This window comes from Brienomyrus brachyistius, chromosome 8, assembly GCF_023856365.1.
Source record: "Brienomyrus brachyistius isolate T26 chromosome 8, BBRACH_0.4, whole genome shotgun sequence".
Lineage (NCBI taxonomy): Eukaryota > Metazoa > Chordata > Actinopteri > Osteoglossiformes > Mormyridae > Brienomyrus > Brienomyrus brachyistius.
The window spans coordinates 21,520,203-21,545,204 of NC_064540.1; the positions used below are offsets into that span (position 1 = coordinate 21,520,203).

The 25,002-nt window shown below is 43.4% G+C and overlaps 1 protein-coding gene across 1 annotated transcript in view; it reads left to right on the forward strand.

Moving 5' to 3' along the window:
• The window catches only part of lrrc38b (leucine rich repeat containing 38b), a 23,392-nt gene extending 1,058 nt beyond the window's left edge, over positions 1 to 22,334 (forward strand). The window contains exon 2 of the mRNA XM_049023982.1: positions 17,250 to 22,334. Within this exon, the coding sequence (XP_048879939.1) occupies positions 17,250 to 17,503 (254 nt within the window). The 3' untranslated portion in view covers positions 17,504 to 22,334. The remainder of the gene's footprint in view (positions 1 to 17,249) is intronic.
• The last annotated feature ends 2,668 nt before the right edge of the window (positions 22,335 to 25,002 follow it).

Consider the following 25,002-nt stretch of genomic DNA (forward strand, 5'->3'; position numbering starts at 1 on the left):
ACGGTCCCCACATGCCGTGTGTATCGGGCACCTGTCACTGCCACCACAGCCCCTTCTCCTCCCAGTTTGCGCTCATTCCCATGCCATACGTGCATCAGCTGTCACTTGTGCTCTGACGACTCCTGGAAACTGTCCACCGGCACGTCGTCTTGGAGTCATTTACCAAAGACAGGTGCATGGGAGGGGAAGGAAACAACCGAAAAAAACCGGAAACAAAAACAGCCTCCCACATTGTGTCACAACTAGCTATTTATCAAGGAGCAAATGAGATGCCTTAATTATTTATTTGACTTCACTCCCTTCTTCTTAGGGTGAAATTGAGCATGTCTGCTCAGTGTTAGTTATTAAACCCTAAGTTTACTCGACCTCAAACTCTTATACCTCTCACTTTTTACAGAAATCAGTTTCGCTAAATATCTCACTGTCCTTGTGACTTGCTGAACTTAAAGGAGGGTCCCAATTGAGCCCTTAATTTAAGGCCAGGAACTCTGATGTATAGACTGGACAAACTCTGCGTTATGTTAAGAGAAGTCTGTCTGCATGCGTAACAGGGGAGTGTGTCACCTAACCGCTTGCAGCCATTCGGAGAGAATCGCTACATTTGCAAAGTTAATTTTTGGCAAATGGGGTTTCCGAGGAGTATGAAGAGAGTTGCTGTTGTCCTTTGGAGGCTGATGTTTAACATAAGCAAATTGAAGGTAGACTGGTACTTTGCACCTGTTAGAGCTGACAACCCATTGTGGTTTGCCCTGACGGCATTTGCGGCGAGAGTGTGTCAGCCTGCCGCCTATGAAACATTTGTCTGCATTTTCAATTTTGTTTTGGATCGAAGTCTCTCGCAGACGTATGTTAGAGGCCTGAAGTAGGACAAGGAGCTGTGTGTGCCGTCCGTTTTAATGCAGTTTGCTTTCCCTGCAGGTGATGTGGTGTTGCAGTACCAAGGGGCATTATTCGCATCTCTGTGGCTGTGGAAACCACACGTACGATCCTGTATTTGTGCTTACAAACGGGCTTGTCTCAGGGGACTTTGGCCTCGGGGCTGCTGGTCTGCACACGTGACGTCTGCAGAGTTACAGACGCGCCGCACAAGTCCATCTCCGCCATGTCATTGCCATACCCTCTGGAAAACACAGGGACAGTTAGAGACATACCCAGATACTGGTTCAGACGTAAGCGCTTTGCCAGTTCAGGCAATAGCTGCTGCAGCATTAGATAGCATAGGGGTTAAAGCCGCAAGCTTGTAATCTGAAAATCCCCGAGGGGTCATTCTACTGTATTTTTGATAAAGTACGTTAACCTGAATTACTCTAGTACTCGGCTAAATATGTGGGCAAAAAAGATGAGTCTCTAGATATAAAGCTGTGAATATAGGCCTGTTTGCCTCGGTGTAACCAGGAAAAGTCAAAAATACACGTCACGGAGCTCTCAGGGAGAAAATGTGATTACAGGCTGGGTGTATGTGCGCCTCGCAATGATGGGGGGGGGGGGGGGACTTGCTTCTGCTGCACTACACATTTACAGCCCCAGCAAATGAAATTTGTATGTGGGGGGGGAGGTGGTGTCAGACTCATCGCTTGGCTGCTGTATGAAACCAGGGTGACCTTTCAGTAGGAGGTCAGTGTTGGCTGGTGTTTATGGGGCGATGGCGTCTGTGAGCATCTCTCCTGTGAGCGTCAGTTTCTGAAATGGCGGAAACTTTCCTCTCAATAGACTCCAGCTAAACAGAAAGTTGAAGCTCAAGGAAAAATAAGCCGATGAATGTCTGGGTTTGACGCCCAGGCACTAAATCTTCACCATTCTTTGTGACGCTCAGTGTGGAGAGCAAAGACACAGATTGTTCTTTAAAGACCCAAGTGATTCTAGCAGGTAATAAGAAAGACACAGAAAAAAGTACTGACTGTATAGATCTTAACAGCCGAATTTGCAATTTAAGATTTAAGTTGGAAAAGTTTGGCCAGCTAGTCCTATGGATTGAGTGTGATTCTGGATCCGCTCTATGTAATTTTCCCCATCACATCATTTGGCAAGATAACTCTGCTACATCACTAAAAACAGTCAATGCTTTGCTGCATAACAAAAATGTGTAATTCAGAACAAAGCAGAGAATATCATTTGCTATTTTTCTTTGAAAAAGTGTTTTAATTGTAAAAAATGGATCAACATCTTGCTTCTTGAACCAAAAATAAAATCACATTTGATACAAGGGACAAAATTGATCAGTTTGACAAAAATGACAAAACCCAGCGGAGAGAAACCTTGTCCAGTCCGGGTCTCCTGAGCACCCAAAAATGCGCGGATTCCTCCCAGCTCAAGAGGCATGTCAGTCAGTCTCAAACTGCCCATAATGTCAAGCGTGTAAAACAAATGTTTGGGAGATTTCTGGCTAACAGCCAGAATTGACCAGCCACACTGCCACCTACCCCTGCTTCACAGACGTTTTTCTTCAGCCAGTTTTCCCTGGATAAATTCTTAGTAAATTGGTTCTGGTGTCTCTGACTGTTTGAGAATCTAGAAAACAGGCGCCAAGTTATTCCGGCAAAGCCTTTGAGAAACCTGGGAAATCAGAGATCAAACACAAAAGCAGAGAACATCAGGCTGCTCTACGTTTAACATACTCAATGGGGTTTAACACTTAACTTGGCAAATAAGCTAATGTCAAGCTTACTCACTTTTCCCCAAAAATAACAGCAAACTGTCATTGCCTGCCTAGAACAGTCACACGGACCGTAACGAAACATACTGTCCGGAGGTGCCGTTCCACTACACCAGCGATCCGCTGAGTAGCAAATTATCTAGCAGAAATACACCAGTGGGAGTTTCTCAAAATGTGGCACATTCGAAAGTAGGGAAACGGTTGGACTGATACCGGAATTTCAGATGGAGACTGAAGCGAGAAATGCCCGAAGCACTAAGTGTTTGACTGCGCTGTTGTGAGCCACCTTGACACGGACGACTTCCTTGTGATGCCACGTCCTTGAGTGAACCTGCGTTTCAGTCATTTGTAGGTTACCATGCAGAATTAAGTGCTTTTATCCCCAACGGCCACTTCCTGTCATTTAGACAAAATGAGTGAGAAAATCTGAGCTGAAGCCAGCGGGTCGAACTCTTCTTTATTAGATCGACATGCTTTTGTTGGAGAGCAAACATGGGTGCAGAGGCAGATGACCAGCGAGTCTTATCATTATTACGGCTCAGACGTTTCGCCTCCGCAAACAAGAGCAGCCTTTTGCCCTAACCTCAAAAACCACTACTGACAGATGTACTCCGGTCCTTGGGGGAAGGTTTAGGAGATATTGTGATCATGGTTATGTGTCCAATTGTACCTCCGTACGACATATCGGCAAAGTGCCTCTCGACATGTCACCTGGACTGCCGCACTGCCTCATGTCTGTGGAAACTGCCTCCGGAGGCAGCAGCAATGGGCTAAATAAGGTGGCAGCGGTGATAAGCAGCTCTTCCTGGTCCTGAGAGGGAAATGAATACTTACAGAAGATTCCAGAAGGCATAATGAACATGTTGAATGAGTAATTAGTATAGTACTGTTTTTAAATATGCTCATCATTTCACCTTAAGGAAATCTGTCCAGAAAGTGTGATTAACTTTTGATTTATGCGAGTGGAGCATAGAACAATCTGTCTGACATGCAGGGAGAATGATTTCACCCTCGGAAACTGAAATGAGTGGACAGCAAGCAGGCAGCCCAGAACTTTTCTACCCATACAGTTTCTCACATGTTTGCGGGGGTGAGGAAGTCCTTCATTTAAGGCACCTGATGTGTGCTACCTTCTCTGTTGCTTATACTCAAGTACATGGAAAAAATATTGTGCACTAGTTAAACATAACATTCAGTAATTTGTCAGGTTTACTGTCCTGAAATAACCTCTTTTCCAGGTTAAATAGCTAGACAGTGCACCCACTTGAATAGTAAAAATGATGTTTTGTCTCTTCATCTTTCCATATGCTTCTTTTCCCTTGCTGAATTCCTGCCTTCCCTGAAGGTCCACCATTGTAACGTTTAGTATCAAATCATCTTCTCCTTTAGCTCTTATACAGCTTGAAGAAATATGTTTAATTTCCCAGCCAAATAACCTACACAGAAAAGATAACAAAGTGCAACATTTCTTTTTATTGCTACATGCATGATGTCTTGAGAATACTTGTTCATCTAAAATACCTTAATTTGTTTACTGGGAAAACAATCCCTCAATTCTCACCCAAGTTTTCATGCCTGCTAACAAAAAAAAACTCACATTTTCTCAAGAAGAAAATGCAGATTAGAATGCAGTGCACTTTGTTTTATAATTAAAATTATTAGTTTCAGCTCGTTCCACTACCACACAAAAATGTTTTGAATAGATGGGAGACAATGGCCTGCTTCATCCACAGCGTTTGTTGGCACGCTGGCATCTGTGAAACCGCAATGATAAATACTGCATCTGATGCATTTCTGTTAAGAGTCTTTCAATAAATGGTCCATTGATTCTGCACAAATGAAATACTGCCAGAGGTGAGTGAAATATCTGACTGGGGCCCTGTAAACCACGACACCTCACATACACACATGCACACACACAAACTGACCCCTGCAAACGCCCCCCAAAAGAGACTATTCAAATCTTCTGCCAATTACACTGAAAAAATCCACACTGTATTTTAAAACTTCACTCCCATCATTGTATTTTACACTCTTTGAGGCATAGTGATTTGTGTATTCATGTCAGATCATATATATTTTACCGTACTGTATATATTTCAGTTTTGACTGGAAATTTGGCAGTCGGCCTCCTGCAGGTTTCAGCTGACTTCAGCGTTGATGGATGGACTCCTCTGAGGAACGGGGATCACTCTCTATTCTTTGGTGTGTGCAACAGAGCTTAAAACAAGGTCCCATCCATCCTCATTGGCTGCCACACCTCATTTTTCTGTACAGCACACTGCCTGTCAGAAGTGCATGCTGGGAAAGAAAGGTGTGATGTCAGCCCCGGAATAACTGTGTCTTAGATGCTAAAATTCTCAGACTTATCGTTCAGTGAAAACATGTTAACACCGGGGTCATTTCCTGGTGTTTTATGTTTTTGCTACCAGTATGTTTAAAGGCTCCTCGGCGGTTATGTGGCAGGACTTAATGACTTAGAATCGCACTGTGTTTTGACTGCCCATTGATTGTTTTACTTCCCATGTACCTTTGTCCTGAGCACTTTTCGAGGAGTGCTTTGTATCTGTGCTTGTTTGTTCCCATAATATTCCACCTGCTGATGGGGATTTTGTCATGATTGGTCAATCCTCTCGCCCCGTCCCATGTGTCTTCTCCCTGATTGGCCAGCAGTTCTCAGTGGCCATCCCGTTTGGTGTGTGGCTTATGGGACTAAGTGGTCGGCAGTCTGTCCAGACTCCCCTTTTGTTGTGGATTTGAGGCTGGCTAGAGGCCCTTAGGGGCGGATTTATACTCTATGTGTGCAACGTGTGCATTTATGCATGTCGTTGCTATGCAAGCGGCGCTGCTGCATGTGTAGTTTACTGCAATCTGGAGGAATACAAGTTATGACCACCGGAGGCAGTGAGAGAAAACCATCTAGCTCTGCTCCTTCACTTCTGGTCTTGCTTGTATGAGGTTGTGTGTGAGATGTTTTACACTAGCTGCCTCCAGAGTGACTTTCTGATTCTGTAATACTACTGCAGCGTTCTCTATGTCCACTGTGTCACATTGTATAGGTACTTTGCTCTGGCCAATATCACTTTACTATCTCATGCTGAATGTTCCATTAAATGTTGCTAGATATCTTGTAGTGGTTAGTGTTTCATATTTAATATTAGGGCACATATAAGGGAAAAAATCAATTTATTTTAAATAATCAATACTACAGTATTTATAAAGCAAAAACTAATAAAAAGAATCAATTTCTCTGAAACACATCTATGATAACAGTACAAATGTTTACGACTGGCTCAAAAAGCACAGGAAGAGGCTCCTGCAAAAGTAACAGCGATACACTTTAATTTGAAACATTTTCTAGATCATCTTGAAAAGCAACGATCATTAAAATTGCAAAGCTACCCAAGAGAACAAAAAAAATGGCATTTAGCGAAACATAAACCTCCATTCTCAGCAAATCTTATCACCAAGATTTCTAAATACTGGACCTGTTTGGAAAATACCTTATGCCATGACAGTAAGAACAGTACAGTAAGAATGAATGCAAAAGCCTAAGATCAAGCCAGCTGAAATGTGAGAATTGCATGTGCATCGCTTGTGATTTGGATATTAATATCGTACATCACCCATTCCTACTTAGGAATTTTTTGTACTGTAATGTTATACTGTCTTGTTAATTGTCTGTAGTCTGTGTTGAAGGCACATTCAAGTAAGAATTTCATTGTACTTTGTACATGTGACTCCAGCTCAGATTGAATTTGGAAGCAGAAAAAACCTTAACTGCCATGACATTTTGAACATCTTCCAGCTACTCATCCTTTAAAAAAGTAAGACACTACTTTAAGAGTAACTGTTCCTTATATAAACACATAGTCCCGTTACAAAAGGTGACCACACTGCCCCCAAGATTTATGTTGGTGCTTCATCTCGTACATGTGTAGAGTTAATTCCCAGCGAAGGTGCATAAGGGATGCATGGAATCAATGTGGGAAATGCGTGGCGGCCATGATGCGTATGCGGATGTGTGTGAATATACTATAACGGTGACTGGGGCTGCAGTCCCCAGTGGCACAGGCCGGCACCCTGCCTGAACCGTTTATGGATGAGTTGCGACAGCATTCTCTCTATAGTCATGTGTGACAACTAGAGGTCGGAGAACCAGAGACCGTTAGTCACATTCTACAGTGACTTCTGCACAAAGCCTCAGCTAACGCCTGTGGAAATACTTAAGTTTAATGTTTTTTTTTTATTATTTTATCGACAAATAAATGAAAGTTTTCATGACCACAGAAACCTGTCTCCGCAAATGAGAGGTACGTAGCTTCTGTCAAGATAGTTCAGAATGAAAACTTGTGCTTGAGTGCCCACAAACAAGACCAGTTGCTCTGTTTGATCATCCATATTCTTGCACCAGATGTTCTACTGAAAAAAAAAGTGCACCAAGAATTAAATGCTTTAGAACTGGAAGTAAATTTAAGTTGTAGAACTAGAGCAACCTGGAAAAATGACCAGAGTAGGCAGAATGAAATACGTGAAGTATGACCGCTTCAGTTGCGCATAAATGGCAGCCACAATATTTGGATTAAAATAGTCTCTTTATTTACTAATAAGGTCAGGCTGCGTGGTTGGTATGAGGTGGAAACGCCTACAAAAGACTGGTTCCCTAAGTACTGCCTTATGGTTATAGCTGTCCCAAGATCTCAGCAATGGCTATAGCTTCAGTGCAGTGATTGCTTTCCAGTGCTCTGTCTGATTAAACACCCCCTCCCCTGGACCTCTGCCACTTAAACAGGGAGATTGTACAAATGATTACAACCCACATTTACAAGTCAGATCTCTATCTTGTAAATAACCTTCATGACTTACACTGCTGTGTAGGAATGACACAGTCCAGCTTTGCAGGGCATGATAACCCCATTCAATACCACAGCGGAAGGCACAGAACCAGTTTCCTACATTTCAGTGTTTATCTTATAAGTTATGTTTGTCCATACTATGTATGCATGCATAATTTGATTCATTGGCAAACAGGAAATAATCCTTTTCAGAATTCAGGGACTGTTTCCATCAGCTGTTTACAAATATCTGGTGAGTTTACCAAATTACTACTTGGATCTAATATTTCCTCAGGCCTCCATCCATATGCTGTAAGTTGGCTTTAACTGTATGTACATAATATTTAATCAAATCCGTCTTGTTTTATGGAAATTAGGTACATATGCTATCCCCATAATGTATACACATGATGAGTCTGAAGACGCCCCCCCTCCCCCATAGATATAATGGTAACTACTGGCCCAGCTAAAGGTTCATCTCGGAAGCCAAGATGAGGAGCACCTTGGATTGGCCACTATTGTCTACCGCCGTTCCAGACCCCGAGGTGTCCTGGTGCAGTGGGTAACCCAAAATGTCACAGTGCTAAGCGGTAGTGCCCTTCGGTCAGCTGGGTCACTGTGACCCAACATCTGTAATGCATGAGTCTTGCGTAAATAACCTCCTCTGTTCTCTCACAGAGTAGTCGACCAGGGAATAGCAGTAAACACCATCTGGAAATACACTGAATGTAAAGGATGCTGTGCGAGTTGTGGGAGCCGTGGGTGGCCGCGGGGTGGGAAGGGCACCATCAGTGAACCAGGAAGGACAGAGCTGCTCACTAAATTCACCACCTTTGAATCTCACGGTCACATAAATGGAATAAGCAGACTGTTACCCATTAATGATTAGCTAAAGCATATCCCAAAGATGAAATTAAACTGCAGGACGGAATTTTGTTAAGGTTGTGTTATGTAATGCAAGCAGCATCTGAAACAGCTTTACAAATGTTTAAATCAGAAACATCCAGAGGTCAACGGTAACTAATCCCATGATCCCTGTGTCAAATTGAGAAAAAAAAATGTCTTTTTCAGAAATAAAATACTGCGGGGATTTTCAAACAGAGACTATTTGGATGTCAAATGCTGGCATCTCCTAAGTTCTAAATCACATCAGGGTTCATGAACCAAACACATCAGGCTAATAAATTTGTGTGAAGCTATCGGTTAAGTGTAAATACTGCTTTCTTCCTCAAGGTGTACTTTGTCATCGTTCAACTGTCGGTCTCCTTACTAGGTGTGTTATCTCGCATTCATCGTCATCCTAGTATCATCCTCATCATCATCCGCTGTGGTTTGTTTTTCTGAGGAAAACTGAGTTTCTTCAGCCCTTTAATTATATTTGAACTGGCAGTATTATGCTGATTGAGGGCAGCCATTTTTGTTTTTTTTTCTACACTGCTGGGCTTTATGGAGGGATATATGGCAGACAAAATGAGAAATATTATTTAAATTTGAGAGAAGTTTCTTTTCAGTTACCCTGGAAAAATGTAAGTCACATTTTGGTCTAGTTTACTATTTGGCCCAAACCTGAGTTATATCATAAACTAATTACTTCAACGTTAGTTGACGAACCCAAAACATCCCTGGACAAGCTACATATGCATAGCTATCTTAGAAATGAGTTGGCAACAATGGAGATCACAAATTTCTCTCAAGGTTTTGGTGGGAATCCAATGATGAGAAGAGCAGTTACCACAAATCAGGCATTTCCGCTGTATTGAGCAAGACACCAACAGCAGCTCGACTCCACTGATATGTGTCATTACAAACAATGTCGTTTGATAGCCAGAATGTATTCTGATATAAACTTGAGACCTTCTTTGATTTACAGCTAAGCGTTCCCTAGAGACAAAACAATCTCCAATCATCGTGTCTGGTGCAGGGATATTTATGCTCATGTCCTGTAACAGAGTTTGACACGAAAATCATGGTATTGTTTTCTGTTTGCTAGTTCTTCTGTCAAATTAATTACCCAAAATACACTTCCAGTTCACTGTAAAAGCTATTAATGTCATGGAAACAACAGTGTCAAGGACTACTAGATTGAATATTCTAAACTCTAAAATAGATCTTTTCCTAATGTGAAGATTTTGCTTATAATAAGCATTTTAAAAATATATTACATTCATAAGACATTTATCTGCTGCTAAAACAATGAGGCTGCCATTGCAGACACTGTAATTACCCGCAGTTGCTATTAATATCACTGTCAACTGGGCGTTAGCACTAGCCGGGTCCACAGTTTGCTGTGGAATAATGGGGCAGTGCGTTTGAGGTCAGGGCCCAGTAAGCAAGTCATCAATGAGAAATATGTGCTAAGTAGACAGTGAGGAGTTCATGGAGCCACGCAGGCAGGATCGTCACGAAGGGAGGAAATAAGGTGATAGCAAGGGGCCCTAAAAATATTGGAACATAATTAGATTAGTCTGGGTTGGGGGGCCCTATATGGTGTGGTTTCATGGGGCCACAAATCTCTAGCAATGCCCCTGTACACAGGTGCAAGCGATCCTCGCTTCCTGTGACACACACCATCAGTTTTGCAGGTCACACCATCCCTGTGACAAACAGTGGAGCTGTTGTGTGTGCGGAATGCTGAAATTCCACACTCAGCATTGAGACGATCTCCCCGTTTTGGGCCCGCGTCCTATTCAACCTAATTTCCTAACATCTGTGTGCCTTTTTTGAGGCCGCTTAAAAGACAAGACGGTGGAACACGAAGACATAAAAACTCCAAAAGAGGATTTATTTTAAGATGCTCTTTTATTCCAATTCTCTCTTCTTTTCCAGCACATTGTGTCATTGATAAATCACAATGAAGGCTCTGTGGAAACCGGGTCAGAATCTGCATGCGTGAAAATATTCCTTTTCCCCGCTAGGAAACGTTTGATTTATGTGCCGTTCTGGGAATAGGTGTTTTGGAGTCCACTGCAGGAAGGGTGCAGGGAGAGGCTGCTAATCAAGACACAGGAGATGTTAAACAATGCAAACTTTGGCTCTGGAGGTGCATTAATCAATCTGCGGCGGAAGGTCGAGCACGCAGACGGGCCAGCTCATCGTGGGAAAGGCCATCAGCTGGCTTCCAAAATGTGCAGCGCCGACACAAATAGAAGCCATTAATCACAACCAGAAGTGAACCAGATTCACGGGAGCTATGCTACCGAAAACTCCACTTATTTGACTTTTCTTGCTAAAAACGTAAAGATCCTTTGTTCTAACAGCTTCTCTGTGTAGTAATTTCTGTGACTTTTGTTGGTGGAAAGAGGTTTACCAAGTTGCATGTGTTGCTTTTTCTGTATGTCCTTTTTTTGCTAAATACCTGTTTTGTCAACGTAGCGATTGCAATTGGCATTTTTTGCCCTTCTTCTTCTATTGGATGCTGCAGTTGACAGCTTTGCAAAGGCAAACAAATGCAGGTCGTCTATCATTCCCCTGCAAGTGTACAGTTACTGTTGTGGCTCTCAAAGCTGCATTTGATTTTGTTTTGATTTGTTTTGTTTCCATCTATCTACCTGTTATCTGCTGTTTATCCAGGGTTGGGTCATGGGGGCTGCAGTCTAAACATGGATGGCCAGACCTCCCTCTCACCAGCCACCTCCTCCAGCTCTACTTGGGGAACCCCAGGACGTTCCCAGGCCAGCCGAGAGATATAACCCCTCCAGCGTGTTCTGGGTTTGTCTAGGTGCCTTCTCCCGGTTGGACATACCCGAAACACCTTCCTAGGGAGCCGTCCAGGAGGAATCCTAGATAGATACAGTGGGGCAAATAAGTAATTGGCAGCCACCGAATGTGCCAGTTACCCCACTTAAGATGAGAGAGGTCTGTAATTTTCATCACAGGTACACTGCAACTGTGAGAGACGGAATGTAAAAAATATCAGGAAATCACATTGTATGATTTTTAAAGAATTTATTTGTATAATGGTGCAGAAATTTGGTCAATAACAAAAGTTCACCTCAATACTTTGTAATGTAACCTTGGTTGGCATTGACAGACGTCAAACGTTTCCTGTAGGTTTTCACCAGGTTTGCACGCACTGTAGCTGGTATTTTGGCCCATTCTTCCATGCGGATCTTCTCTAGAGCTGTGATGTTTTGGGGCTGTCGCTGGGCAACATGAATTTTCAACTCCCTCCACAGATTCTCTATTGGATCGAGGTCTGGAGACTGGCTAGGCCACTCCAGAACCTTGAAATGCTTTTTGCGTAGCCACTCCTTTGTTGCCTGGGCGATGTGTTTGGGATCCACGTTTTATCTTCAGTGCTCTCACTGATGGAAGGAGGTTTTTAGCCAAAATCTCACGATACTTGGTCCCATTCATCCTTTCCTTAATACGGATCAGTCGTCCTGCCCCCTTTGCAGAAAAGCAGCCCCAAAGCATAATGTTTCCACCCCCGTGCTTCACAGTGGGTATGGTGTTCTTGGGATGCAACTCAGCATTCTTCCCCCTCCAAACACGGCGAGTGGAGTTTATACCAAAGACTTCTATTTTGGTCTCATCTGACCGCATGACATTCTCCCAATCCTCCTCTGGATCGTCCAGATGGTCTCTAGCAAACTTTAGACAGGCCTGGACTTGTGCTGGCTTAAGCAGGGGGACCTTGCGCGCGCTGCAGGATTTTAATCCATGACGACGTAGTGTGTTACTAATAGTAACCTTTGTTACTGTGGTCCCAGCTCTCTTCAGGTCATTGACCAGTTCCCCCCGTGTAGTTCTGCGCTGTTTCCTCACTGTTCCCAAGATCAATGTACCCCACGAGGTGAGATCTTGCATGGAGCCCCAGGTCGAGGAATATTGTCATTGACCTTGTATTTATTCCATTTTCTAATAATTGCTCCAACAGTTTATCTTTTCTCACCAAGCTGCTTGCCTATCGCAGATTGGCTGATCCCAATCTTGTGCAGGTGTACAATCTTGTTCCTGGTGTCCTTAGCCAGCTCTCTGGTCTTGGCCATGGTGGAGGTTGGAGTGTGACTGTTTCAAGGTGTGGACAGGTGTCTTTTACACAGATAACGAGTTCAAACAGGTGCCATTAATACAGGTAACGAGTGGAGGATGGAAGAGCTTCTTAAAGAAGACGTAACAGGTCTGTGAGAGCCAGAATTCTTGCTTGTTCGTAGGTGCTAAATACTTATTTTCTGCAATATTATACAAATAAATTCTTTAAAAATCATACAATGTGTTTTCCTGATATTTTTTACATTCCATCTCTCACAGTTGCAGTGTACCTGTGATGAAAATTACAGACCTCTCTCATCTTTTTAAGTGGGACAACTGGTACAATCGGTGGCTGCCCAATACGCTTTTGCCCCACTGTACTGTACTACCTCAACTGGATCCTAAAAGTGGCTCTACTCTGAGCCCCTCCCCAATGTCCGAGCTCCTCACCCTCTTTAAGGTATGAGCCCAGCCACCCTACGGAGGAAACTCGTCTCGGCTGGTTGCATCTGTGATCTCATTCTTTGGGTCACTAACCAAAGCTCATGATCATGCGTGAGGGTGTTTGTGTGTGTTTGCAAAGCAAGCTGGTTGAAAAGTGGTGGTGAGAGAAACTAAAAGATGATCAGAAGCTGATGCACAAACCCAGCTGACCGTAGGCAGCTTCCTTCTCTCCTTGATTTTTTTTCTCAGGGCAGGTATCTGGCAAAGCTGTGGGGGGTTGTAGACACGTGGGACAGGTGCGTGACTGGGGTGGGATGGGGGGAGAGGCAGATACAGCGTACTTGGTCTTGTGACTACAGATCCTCAGGAGGAGTGGGTGGGGGAAGCAGTTCCACCTATCATGTGCCGGGACACCTGACTCTCCTTGATGTCATGCAACGTCATTGGCTATATGGTGGCAATTCAATTCACAGCACACTCAGCATTTCCGCCAAGATGTTAATTTCTCGCAGCTGTGTACCCGTCACGTGGAAAGTGGTAAATTTAGTGCAAATCGGCCCCCATATCCAAGACATTTGTCACATGGCACACGTACACGTTGTCCGCATGATCTTGATGGTGACTATTTTTGAATCAAGAGAGGATGCAAGAGAAAGGGAGAGTGAGAGCGAGAAATATAACATCTGCTATTGGTTTGTTTCGCTGTTAAAGGCTGCAGTTCATTCTGCGCAAAGCAGAAACGCAATCTGATTAGCACGCTGGCGCAGCTGGTCTGAAAATGGATGCCACAGATCTGACTTTGGCTTCTCACGACACAAAATGTGTCTCGTGTTCAGAAGCTCATTGCTGACTTTCCATCCCCTGGTGCATATATTTGATGACCATAATCTACGTAACTACACTACAGTAGACCACAAGAAGTTCAACGTGACCAACAAAATAACATCCCGTATTTGGAAATGTTGCTAAAGGTCACTTCTGAATGGACATGGCAATGGTGGAATTTGATGCTTGTATCTATTTAAAGACTTTTGTAAAAGTGTTAATGTGTTCTGTATACATCTATCTCACATAACCACCTACCCTGTACTTGGTCACAGTGGGCCTGGAGCCCATCCCAGGAAGCGCAGGACTCAAGGCAGGGCGCTCCTTGGATTCTGGGTCATCCCATCCCCCCCCCCACATACACACACACACAAAATGGGGAAGTTAAAACATGCTCTAAATAATGCAGCAAGAGAAAATGCGGTAAAAGAAATTATCATTCCATAAGTCACACAAAATGTTTCCATCCATTACAAAACCACCATTCCACACTAAATCCCTCCCTCTTACGCACGATGTAGCCAATGAACACTTACCGCTCTTAAAGGAGCAGCACCCTTAAAATATTTTTCAAGCATGACATCAGATATGATCTGGTGAAACAGAATCACACAGGGTGGTGCAGGGCAGTCTGAATCTTGCCTTGTTTATCTGCTAAAGGTAGGTGTCGTACATCCTACCGTCACAGAAACCGAGAAAACGTCTTCGCTCTACTGATGCCCCCTAAGGGCAGTGAGTGTCTGTCACCATGCACTCTACGGGGGTCTCCCTCCCAGAAGTCCCAGTCAGAGAGCTCATCAAGCCATGGGTGCTTTTATTAATTCGCTCAAGCTAAATTAAATCCCCACACTGGTTCCCAAGCCGCTGTGTGAATTACGGGACCTCGGGGGAAACGGGAAATCGATTAATGAGGCGGACAGCCAAAGACACGGCCCAGACACGCGCCTTTACATCCCCGCCCAGCTGGGACGCGACTCGGCCGGCGAGAGCCTGACGGCGTGTAATCTGCGCATCCTTCTTGCTAAGCGTAATCTTTAATGAGTGACAAATGTATTTAAGGGATATATTTCCAATATATTTTTCTCAATCCATATATAAAGGGACAGATGGTGAACAAGGACAGCTGCCCTCAAGGAATCATAGGCTGCCTGTGTTTTTTGTTTGTCAGCAGTTGAATTTGAATTTCTTTATTTTTGTGGAAATTTCACTTAACTGAAGACGGGGACACAGGACGTTGAATCACGGGGGCCTCAGCGATAGCGAGTAGCGACATCATCATCCTGCTACACTATTTTCTTTATCCAAGGTGTGCATGCATAATCCCCATGGCACCTGGAAACTGATCCTGAGTCAGACAAGCCGGGTCGCACAGTAACACATGGCCGATAATGTTCTCTGACTGAAGCCAACAGTGACTTTTGAGTCGGTCACATAATCTGTAGCTGTGTCACTTTTCACTTATTGGATAAGCGACATGTGAAGCTGCATGAGGTTTAAGTACAACCAAAGATAGCATGGTGTGTAGCGCTTGACATTAATACGCTTTTGAAGGGGAATGCCATGATTGGAGGAACCGCAGGAAATGCAGTTCAGAGGCAGGGAGCAGGTGAAGGACAATATGGTTTGATTTTGCTGCACGCATGTGGTTTCGCATGGTGTGCCAGTATGTGGGATGGCACAAGATTAACACCCTTACCAAGTGAGATCTAACATAAAATCAACACGACAAATATTGAGAAGCCTCACACAACAAGTGGTAAGAATTCGAAAATGTTTATACAGGTTTCCACCTGGAAATCTGATGTATTTAAATTGCAGACACTATGTGTGTGTGTCTGTGGGTCATGGACAATATATTGTGCTGGTAATATGTAGTGGGGTCCATATGTCCCCACAAAGTGATAAAAACCTGTTATTTTGAGTGTTGTGGGGACCATTTTTTCAATCCCCACAAGGGGAAGTTCAACTTTATAAAAATCTGTGACTGCAATCAAAAGCTAAAAAAAAAATAATAAATTCCAAAAGTCCTGTATTTTGTTTGGTTACTTATGGTTAAGGTTAGGGCTGGTTAGGGGTTAAGGTTGTCATTGCTGGGATTATAGTTTTTTCCATAGAAATGAATGGATGGTCCCCACAAAGATATGAATACAAACATTTCTGTGTGTCTGTACATATATATTAATGTGTGTTTTTATTTCTAAATATGAAACAAAGTAATTATACATAGTTTGATTGTTGGAAAAGAATTGTACCCAAGCTGTAGGTAATTTCACCTTCTACGGTAAAGAATTGGACTCGGCAGAGGTACACAGACAATATTAATGGATACAAAAATATACCTTAAAATGTACATTTACCTACAGCTTGGGTACAATTTGTAGACCCTTGAGGGTACAGCCCCAGTGACAAGCAAAGACACAAATCGATGCTCCTTTTCCTGACAGTGTAAGGAGTGTTATTAAGCCAGAATGGTAATAATTTCATATTCTTGTACCGATGACCCTCTGGCTGTAGGCTGTGGATGTCCCAGGTCTGGGTAACAAGTCCCTTTATCCTCCTGTTTCCAGTTACCAATCATATAAGATGGATTTTGTATTATTTGGGTAGAATGTTTGGTCATGTTCATCACCATTCCCCAGATGTATAACTTCGTTCCCCTTAGTGTCTCCTCTGCTGAATCCCGAACAGCTGTGCTTTTTTTTTTTAACCCAAGTCCCTGTTCTGCTTTCCCAACCTGGTGCTACATGGTTCTGTTCGCGGTGCCGCCTACAGCAGGTCTCACACTTTTATTTTATATCATTACCCCCATTGTTCACACCAGCTAGTAAGTTGGAATGGAAAGTGTCTGCCAAACAAATGGGTGAAAATGTACCGTAACAGGCTACGGGTATAAGTCTGTCACAAGGCAGAATAGCAGGCTTTTGTCACTAATCTTTATTACGAGAGAGAAAAAATAATAAAGAAAAAATAGTGTCATGGGCCCTTTAAGAACATGAAATTGAAAGGCAGCTAAACCGAGAATGACAATATACCCCAACTCCAGCAGCTGTGAAGTAGCCTCCAGCTGAACTTTCTCCACACTTCTTCAAGTCTTCTGGCGTTCCTCGCTTGCTTCCATGCAGATGATCCCGTAAAAACCCTCACAAGGACATTAGTCTAATCAGGGATAACTAATCAGATTGTAGAGGAAGTGGGTTCAAGTAATTAGAGTAATGCTCTTGCCTCCTCTAGTTGCTTGAACCCACCTCCTCTACAACCTGATTTGTTGTCTCTCTGAACCAATCATTTTTTTTGCTGCCCTCAGAACATCTTTGTGTAAGTAGAACTCCCATGAGCCAGGTATTATTAACTGGGTTGCTTGTATGTACAAGGCTAGGTGATTAATCTCCAAGTTAGCAGCAAAGATCACTCAGCTGCACCCCTGTGCAGTCACGGCTTGAAGCATGGAAGAATAGTTCCCCACTCTATGGTTATTTGCAGTGGTGGGACATAATGACCGTGTCTCTCCCCATCTGCAGGTGTCGAAGGTTTGGAATGCATGCTGCCCATGGATGGCCAGAGGGTGACGCTGGACCAGCTCACACAGGACAGCTTCCAGAAGTGTAACGAGACCCTAACCCTCACCGACTTACTCATTATCATCTTCTCCGGCATCTCAGTCTCTGTGGCTGCTATCATGACGAGCTTCTTCCTGGCCTCCACTGTCCACTGTTTCCAGCGTTGGGGCAAAGGTTCTAAACCAGATGATGATGATGATGAAGAAGAAGATTGAGGAAGGGCCACCCCCCCAAACCCAAGAGCAGAGGGCAGAGCTTGCATCTCTCATGAAGACTATATCCAGGGCTCAAAGGTCGTATCACTCAGTGATAAAATGCCTGACGGCCATGTCTCAGAGCTATTGAGAACATCTGATCTGTAGCTCCAGTGTTCAGACATTGACTTGCACACCTGAGTGTGCTCACCCCTTAAAATCGAGTACTGCATTAGTGTCTAAACTGCCACGGATCTCCATGAACGTTGTGCTCCTTTAAGGGCACTTCCAGTGTTTTCCAGTTGTTATTCGGTCTGCCTCTCCATGTCAATGTGAGTGGTACATCTCACTCTCCTGGTTGGGCTCTTGGCCCTGTGATCCAGACCATGCAGAACCTTGCTAAGGACAGAACCCAAAATAAGGGGTACAAAACTGCCAGTTTTCAAAAAAGCTGATTATAACCATGAAAAATCTATTTACCTACGTTTTTTGAGCCTAAGATACTGCTTTTCTTCTAACCCACTATCCTTAAATTCTTCCTAGCTGTAACATCCTCATATATACATGTATGTATTTAGAACGTTCCCAAAAAATAGGTATATGGAAATTTTGAAAGCAGTATCAGATTTTTCAAGTCTCGTATAGTTCTAAGGGACGAACACCATTAAATAAAACAAATAGGTTAGTTTAGAGCTGAGCAAAAATTGCACTTTAAACGGGAAAAGCTGTATGTATCTCCCCTAGGCCGGTGGCCATCGTGATTTTTTCGGTAGAAATGCCGAACTCTGGGATTCTGGGGACTCTGCCACTTGTCGACTTGCGCCGTGAGTGTTCTCATCCGTGTTCGTCACGTACAGCAATACAGCCACACATGCACATAATCTCCGGTAAACTCGTGCGTCAATGAAATGTAACCAAGTGTTCCCAAATCTGTGTCCTTTGCTTGCTGCTGACTTATAAACTGAGCTTGTACACAAAATCTTAAAGTGATAGAACCTAACAGAATTACCACAGATATCTAGTAATTTAGCTTGTCACGATGGCCGTGCTTAAGAAGTCGACTTATATACTGGATGAAAACGTTGAGAAGCTACTAACACGCCTGAAAAATTTGTAAAATAACTGGGAAAATGTGATGCCTCTATTAGTCAGGAAGGGGTGTGTTTCCCATCGTTTTACACTATACTCTCAAAGAAAAATTTATACAACGTTTGATGGTAGTGGTTTTATAGGACAATTAACTAGCTGTGGATTGTAGGTGAATTGCTAAGCTTGTAATGCTAACTTGTTACTTTTAGCAGACCAAAATAAATTTTAATGCAGGTGTTGCAATAATCTCAGGGGGCAGACAGGTAGATTTGTGAGGTCCTTTGGTTTGATAGACACTCGTTATCAAAACTCTGCTGGTCTGTTTGATTCCTGTCCGGATTTTTCAGTCTCCCCTTGAAACTCTTAACTTGAACCCAGACTGCAACTGATGTCCAAAGAGGGTAGTTGGCATTTCCATTCTTTGTGGGCTGTTTAGTCGAAGGAGTGACTGTGTCCGTTTAATCCCTCTTCTCTACCATTCTTGTCTACTTTATGTTGACTGCCAGCCTGGGCTGTCAATGGTGAATCACAGTAGCATAGTGCTGGTTTACTCTCCTGTTACTCTTCTAATTGTGTCTTCTGCCTAGGCCCCGTAGCAATAATTTGGGGAATCATTTTGGTTTTATATGTATCAGAAAATCTGTAACAGCGTTTCATATCATATAACTGCTATAACCGATTCCTATGAGAATATTGTATAGTACAAGCCAGCATTATGAATTTATATAACTTATAAATAGTGCCATTTTTACCAAGGAAAACGGTTCTTGGCGTTGTGAGCATTTTCATCACCTATGTACCACTAACCCTAAATATTAAGTAGGATTGCTTGTGGGCTCTACTCCATCTAGGTGGGATGCTGCCTGTCCTTCTCACATGGGTCTGAGGGAAGGTGAGAGGCCACAGTCGCAGAGCCAAGCACCTCTTGCTGTCTGATCTCTCTGCTCTTTGTAGCACACATTCTTTTTAATTAAGATAAGCCCAAGTGCTAAAGGTCAAATGTTCATTATTGACACATCTCTCTCACGCTTCTGTGGTCACATATACCATGTCCTAATTTATTATGATGACATTTTTGGTTTATTCTAAATATCGACTTTATTTATGTACTTTTTATTGTCAACAATGCTATTGAATATAGATGTGAACAGAAGTAAATAATACCTTATAACATTTTGTTTTATATATTCTGAAACAAACACAAAATGCAGTGTTCCAAATTATTATGCTGGGTGCAGTTTTGGAATAGTCAGTGTGTCCTAAGTGACTCGAAACAGAAATCCATTGTATTCGATGAATAAAAAATGTTGTTCTTCAAGAAAACAAACCTCTTAAGAGAACTAGATGCCTGTTAATGTATATGCCCTTGGTGAAATTACTTTAGTAACTCTCTCTCACTGCAATTTCCCTTTTTTGAAAACGCTCCACCCCTTAAGTTCTCGATAAGGTAGAGGACCGGGGTGATGGTGGTCCAACCATGATTCGCCCCTTTTTATGCCCAAGGCCTCCAAGGAGTCGGTAGCGTTCATAGCTGCATGTCATGGTGATGTTCCTGCAAGAACATCATTTCATTTTGGAAGCCAAGACTTCTTTTTATACCTGGATAGGAGATGTTGTATTGGGACCGTCACATGTACTGCCAATTTAACACCATTAGAGATTCTAAAGGGCCCTGCCATCTCTATTCCCATAATTCCTGCCCAAAACATTACTCCAAGGCCACCTTGTTGATGCCAGAGTCTAGTGGGCGTAGGGAGCCATTGACCAGCCATCAGAAACTGAGTCATCCAGTGTAGTTCAGCATTGATAAATCTGTCTGAAAATGATCGTTTATGAATGTCTGAGCTCATTGGATAGGAGCGGCTGAAATGTAGAAGTACCACAACTTCCAGCTTGTGGGGGGATCCCACATCGAGACGTTCCTGGAATTTCAGGACCGGCTGCAGTTTTAAAAAATGCGTTTGCTGCTTGATGGTGGAATTTTTAAACGTAGCTGCCCCTTTTAATACGAACTGTCAAAAGAAACTTTCTGTAATGTTCCTGCATTTCATATACTTCATCTGATCTCTGAATCGCTCACAATTTTTAAACGTTTTTCCTGATAAATCAATTATTTTCATGCTTTTTGCAAGACATTGCACTATTTCACGCTTTGCAGCACCAGAACGATTTTTCTTCCTACCCAAATTTAACGAGAACTGTGACTTGCCAAGTAATGTGGAACGACTCCTTTAAGTAGGTTTCCCTTCAATTATGATCACCTGACAAAGCAAATTACGAAACTCTCTTGGATTGGTGTATTTTATCTAAAGAGGCATGAAAAATAAATGAGCTGCATGAAGATCACAATAAATTTGTATTTTGGAAGGGTTACTGATACATCACTTGCATAATAATTTGGAACACAGTGTAGTTTTACTTGTGATTCAGGTTGGCCCCTTCACCTCTGTGTATGACCTGGTGACAGAAAGCCTTCCCTGCACCCATTTGTACAATGTGGTGTGTCGTAAAGGCTCAAGTTTTGCAAGGATTATGCCACATTTATTTTTGTCCTGTTTAGATTTCCTCACGAATATAGATTTATAGACCACACCCTCACCTTTCTCTCCCGCTCTCCATTGTCACTTTCTTCCACGTCAAGGAAGCCGACGCTTTTCAAAGAAATGGATTTTTACATTTTTTCCCTCTCTTCATCAGTCACGCTGGTCGTATTTCAGAAAACATGGAAGGCTGCAGCTACCAGCTTTAACGAAAATAGTCCCGCCATCGTCTGATAAGCACTTCTGCCTGCCAGAGACATGTTTTACAGAAAAGGAGTGAGAGGAAGAGGCAGCGGAAATGCTGGGAATTCAGCTACAGCCATTAGGGGACCCTTGCATCGTTTTTTGTGGTTTTGTGCTGCATCGCTGGCAGATTTCTGCAGGACGCTCCCTGTTTTTCTCTCACAGTTTGTCTAGGAGTATCTCTTCGGATCCAACTACCGTGTAGTTGCAGGCAGATGCAGTCGCCTGCGTTCCAAACACACATGCCCATGTGTCAAGCTCCGTGTCTTTGGGATGAGCTCAGAGCCGACTATTGGAATGAGGGCCTGTCATCTCATCTGTTTGTGTTATTTTCACTCATCGGCGATGGTAATGGGAAAAAAAATCTGTATGTCTAAAAACAAATTATGACACATGATTCTTATTTTCAAGTTAACGTCCAGATTCATAAGTATATATTTTTAAATAAAAAATTTTGGGGTGATTCTGCATTGTGTTTCTCTCGCAGGATATCGCAGGTATTCCGTGATTTTATGCCATTTATCAGCGATTTCACACTGATCCCGACCATAACAGATTTTTTTTTTTGTTTCCTGAGCAACTAATATTCAATGGAAAGGTGTCCAAGCACATTCGGAATGTACCACTGATTGGAATTAAAGGACACCAACTGAGATAAATGCTAGAATAAACATCAATAGTACACGTGTGATTCCTAAGAAGCTGTTTGTAATGGTTGAACCATCAACGTTGTTCCAATTAGTTATAGAACGCCAGTCCTGTTAGTTACATATAAAATGTGGCTCTAATTTATCACAAATACTGGAAAGGAAGTTGTCCATTAAGAATACAATTGCTATCTGCAGGTAAACTATATTGAGTTGGTAATTTGTAATTAATGGGAGTTAAATGGTCATTGATGAGGAGTTTATAAGGCCAGCAAAGACCAGAGAGACACTCCAGCAAATAATCAAGAGAGCACTGTAAAGACTGTGGCAGTATAAGGAACATATGTCCCATTTCACAAGTTTACGCAAACCACAATTTGCTGGAACAGCCCAGAATATTCCTAATGTCATGAACAATCCCGCCTGGCATGGAAATTATAGTAAATTATGAATGGGGTGATATGAGTTATCCCTGTTGTTTTGGGAATTGGTTATCTCATAAATGTCTGAAAACGTGTTGGACTCTGCGTGTGACTTCACTGTGCATGGAGGCAGTCTGGGACAGAGCTGCAGACACACTGATGGTGGGGGGGGGGGCTTTCCTCCCCTGTCCAGCATCACAGCTGAATGGAGCATGTATGTGCGTGCTGATACATGTGCGTGTTGTGGGAGAGCAGATGTAGAGTAATATTGCTGTGTGTGTTCTGCTTTGTCATCCTCTCCTAAAACCAGGGTGGGATGAGATGAGTGGGGGGGGGCGGGGGTGGCAGACAGTGGAAACGAGGGTCCGCCTGCTGCCGTCGTGCCACGTGTGGTTGTCATGGTTACAGGGTTGGGGGCCAGCAGACGGCAGAGGGGAGCGAGCAGTGTGTCCCCCCCCGCTTTCGCTTTGACGTGGCCGGGGGCACCTTGCGAGCCACGTGCCAGACTTCATTGGCCGAGCCGCCATCGGTGGGGGTGCTGCCACTGGCAGCGTCATAGTGACGCTCCAAGCTGGGCGTGCTTAGCATGCCAGGGTGTTTGGGATGTCGGCTACGTTGCTGGGATTTTCTGCATGCTTGTGTTTTTTTCCATCACTGCAGGACATAGAGCTATAATACATAGAGCTATAGGACTTAAAGCTGAAGGAAATAGAGTGAAATTTGTCTTGTTTGGCCACTTAGATTAACTAGCCAGCATCTTTTTAACTCGGTTTCATTCCCTCTCATCTCTGTCCCTTTCCCTCCCTAACCCTAAATTTATCGACTAGAAATTACACAGAGAAACCAACATATAATGGTGAAGGAGAGACTTTGTCAACACAAGTGCGAAGGATTCGGTGAATCTCAAAACTCCGAATAAGACAGGGCGAGGTGACTCAGCATCACTGTAATTAGTCAATAAATGATCCTGAGATGAGCATCGTGGGGGCACAGCGAGCGGTGTGGATGCCTCACACCTCCACGTGTACCCCGCCCTCCCCCAAAAGGAGCCCATCTGGACACTCATCAGCGTTTGCCCTCGGTTCAAGTGAGAGAGACGCTGATGAAAAGGATCAGTTGCTCTATGAAACCAGGGAACACCATTTCAGAATCCTGGCATCAGGGACGCACAGATTGCTGCTCTCCCCTCTGCTCTGGTCTCCCACTGGGGGCAAAGACACCCCCTCGTAATACTTACTTTTACTCTGGGCCAAGCCGATGTTTTACACCTGGGAAGTCTCCCAGCTGTTAATGTAATTTATCTAAATTTTATTATTATTTATTACACACACTACTGTACAGACGTACTGCTTGCCAAGCCACCCCCGTACGTCAATTTTACTGCTTATCCTAATCAGGATGGGGGGGCGGGCGGGGGTCCGGAGCCTATCCCAGTGCAAGACGGAACAACCCAGGACGGGGCACTAACCCATCACAGAGCACACTCACACACCATTCACTCACACACCATTCACTCACACACCATTCACTCACACACCATTCACTCACACACCATTCACTCACACATGTACATTTACAGACAATTTGGTAACTCAGAGGAAGAAGTATTATTTAGGGGAGAAGATGCAAACTGCACACACATGGAGCCCCGACAGAGACTCAAATGCTGCTGCCAGAGGTGTCAGGTGACAGTTCTACCCACTGCCTCTTAGCCATCCCCATTATATACTTATACTTATATATATATATATATATATATATATACTATTTTTACTTCCCTTTCATATTTAACACGAGTCATTTCAAAATGACATTCCTTCCACCGGTGATCTTATTTTCCATCATTACACGTTATTTCTTCTAAGACCGTTTGAACAGCATAATTAAGATATGTTTGCTTGTGGCTAATAAAATAGGAGTGAAAGTCAAACACGACAGGCTCTTTTTTTTTGCTCTGTGCTGTGCAGCTTAAAATAATCATATTGATTTGGTTTAAGAAAAGCTTATGAAGAATTTGATATAGATAACTAGCTTTGGGCCATGTTTATCGAGTCAGTAAAAGGAAGTTGACCAGAAATGTTAGTGTGTGGGAGTTTGAGAATTCTGATTTAATACAAGAATGATTTCCTTTTAAAGGAGATAAATTACAATTCAGAACACAGATGAGCTCAACATTGAAATGAACTCAGATCTGATGTCACATCGATAAGGTAAACACAGATGCTTGTTCAGTCAAGGACATAATCATTAAACATGAGTCACTTTCTTTTCTGGCATTGGGGATGTCGGCACAGAAAATACAGAGATGGAGCGAGTCAGGCGAGGCGACGATGGAGACACGATGGGCCGGGGTGTCGAGGTGGGGAGGGGCGGGGGAGTTGCGTCACTGGTCGTCTGTGACAATCAGAGCGTGGTGATACCTAGACCTCAGCCAGCCGGCCAGGATGAAAAGCGACGGACATCGGGCGTCGCCGTGGGCTGGGGCTTTGCAAGTCTGCCCTGGGAAGCAGTCTGTCTCTTCCTCTTATGCTCTCGAATCAATCAGGGCCAGCGCTCCTGCCTCTCCCCCAGCCCCCCTG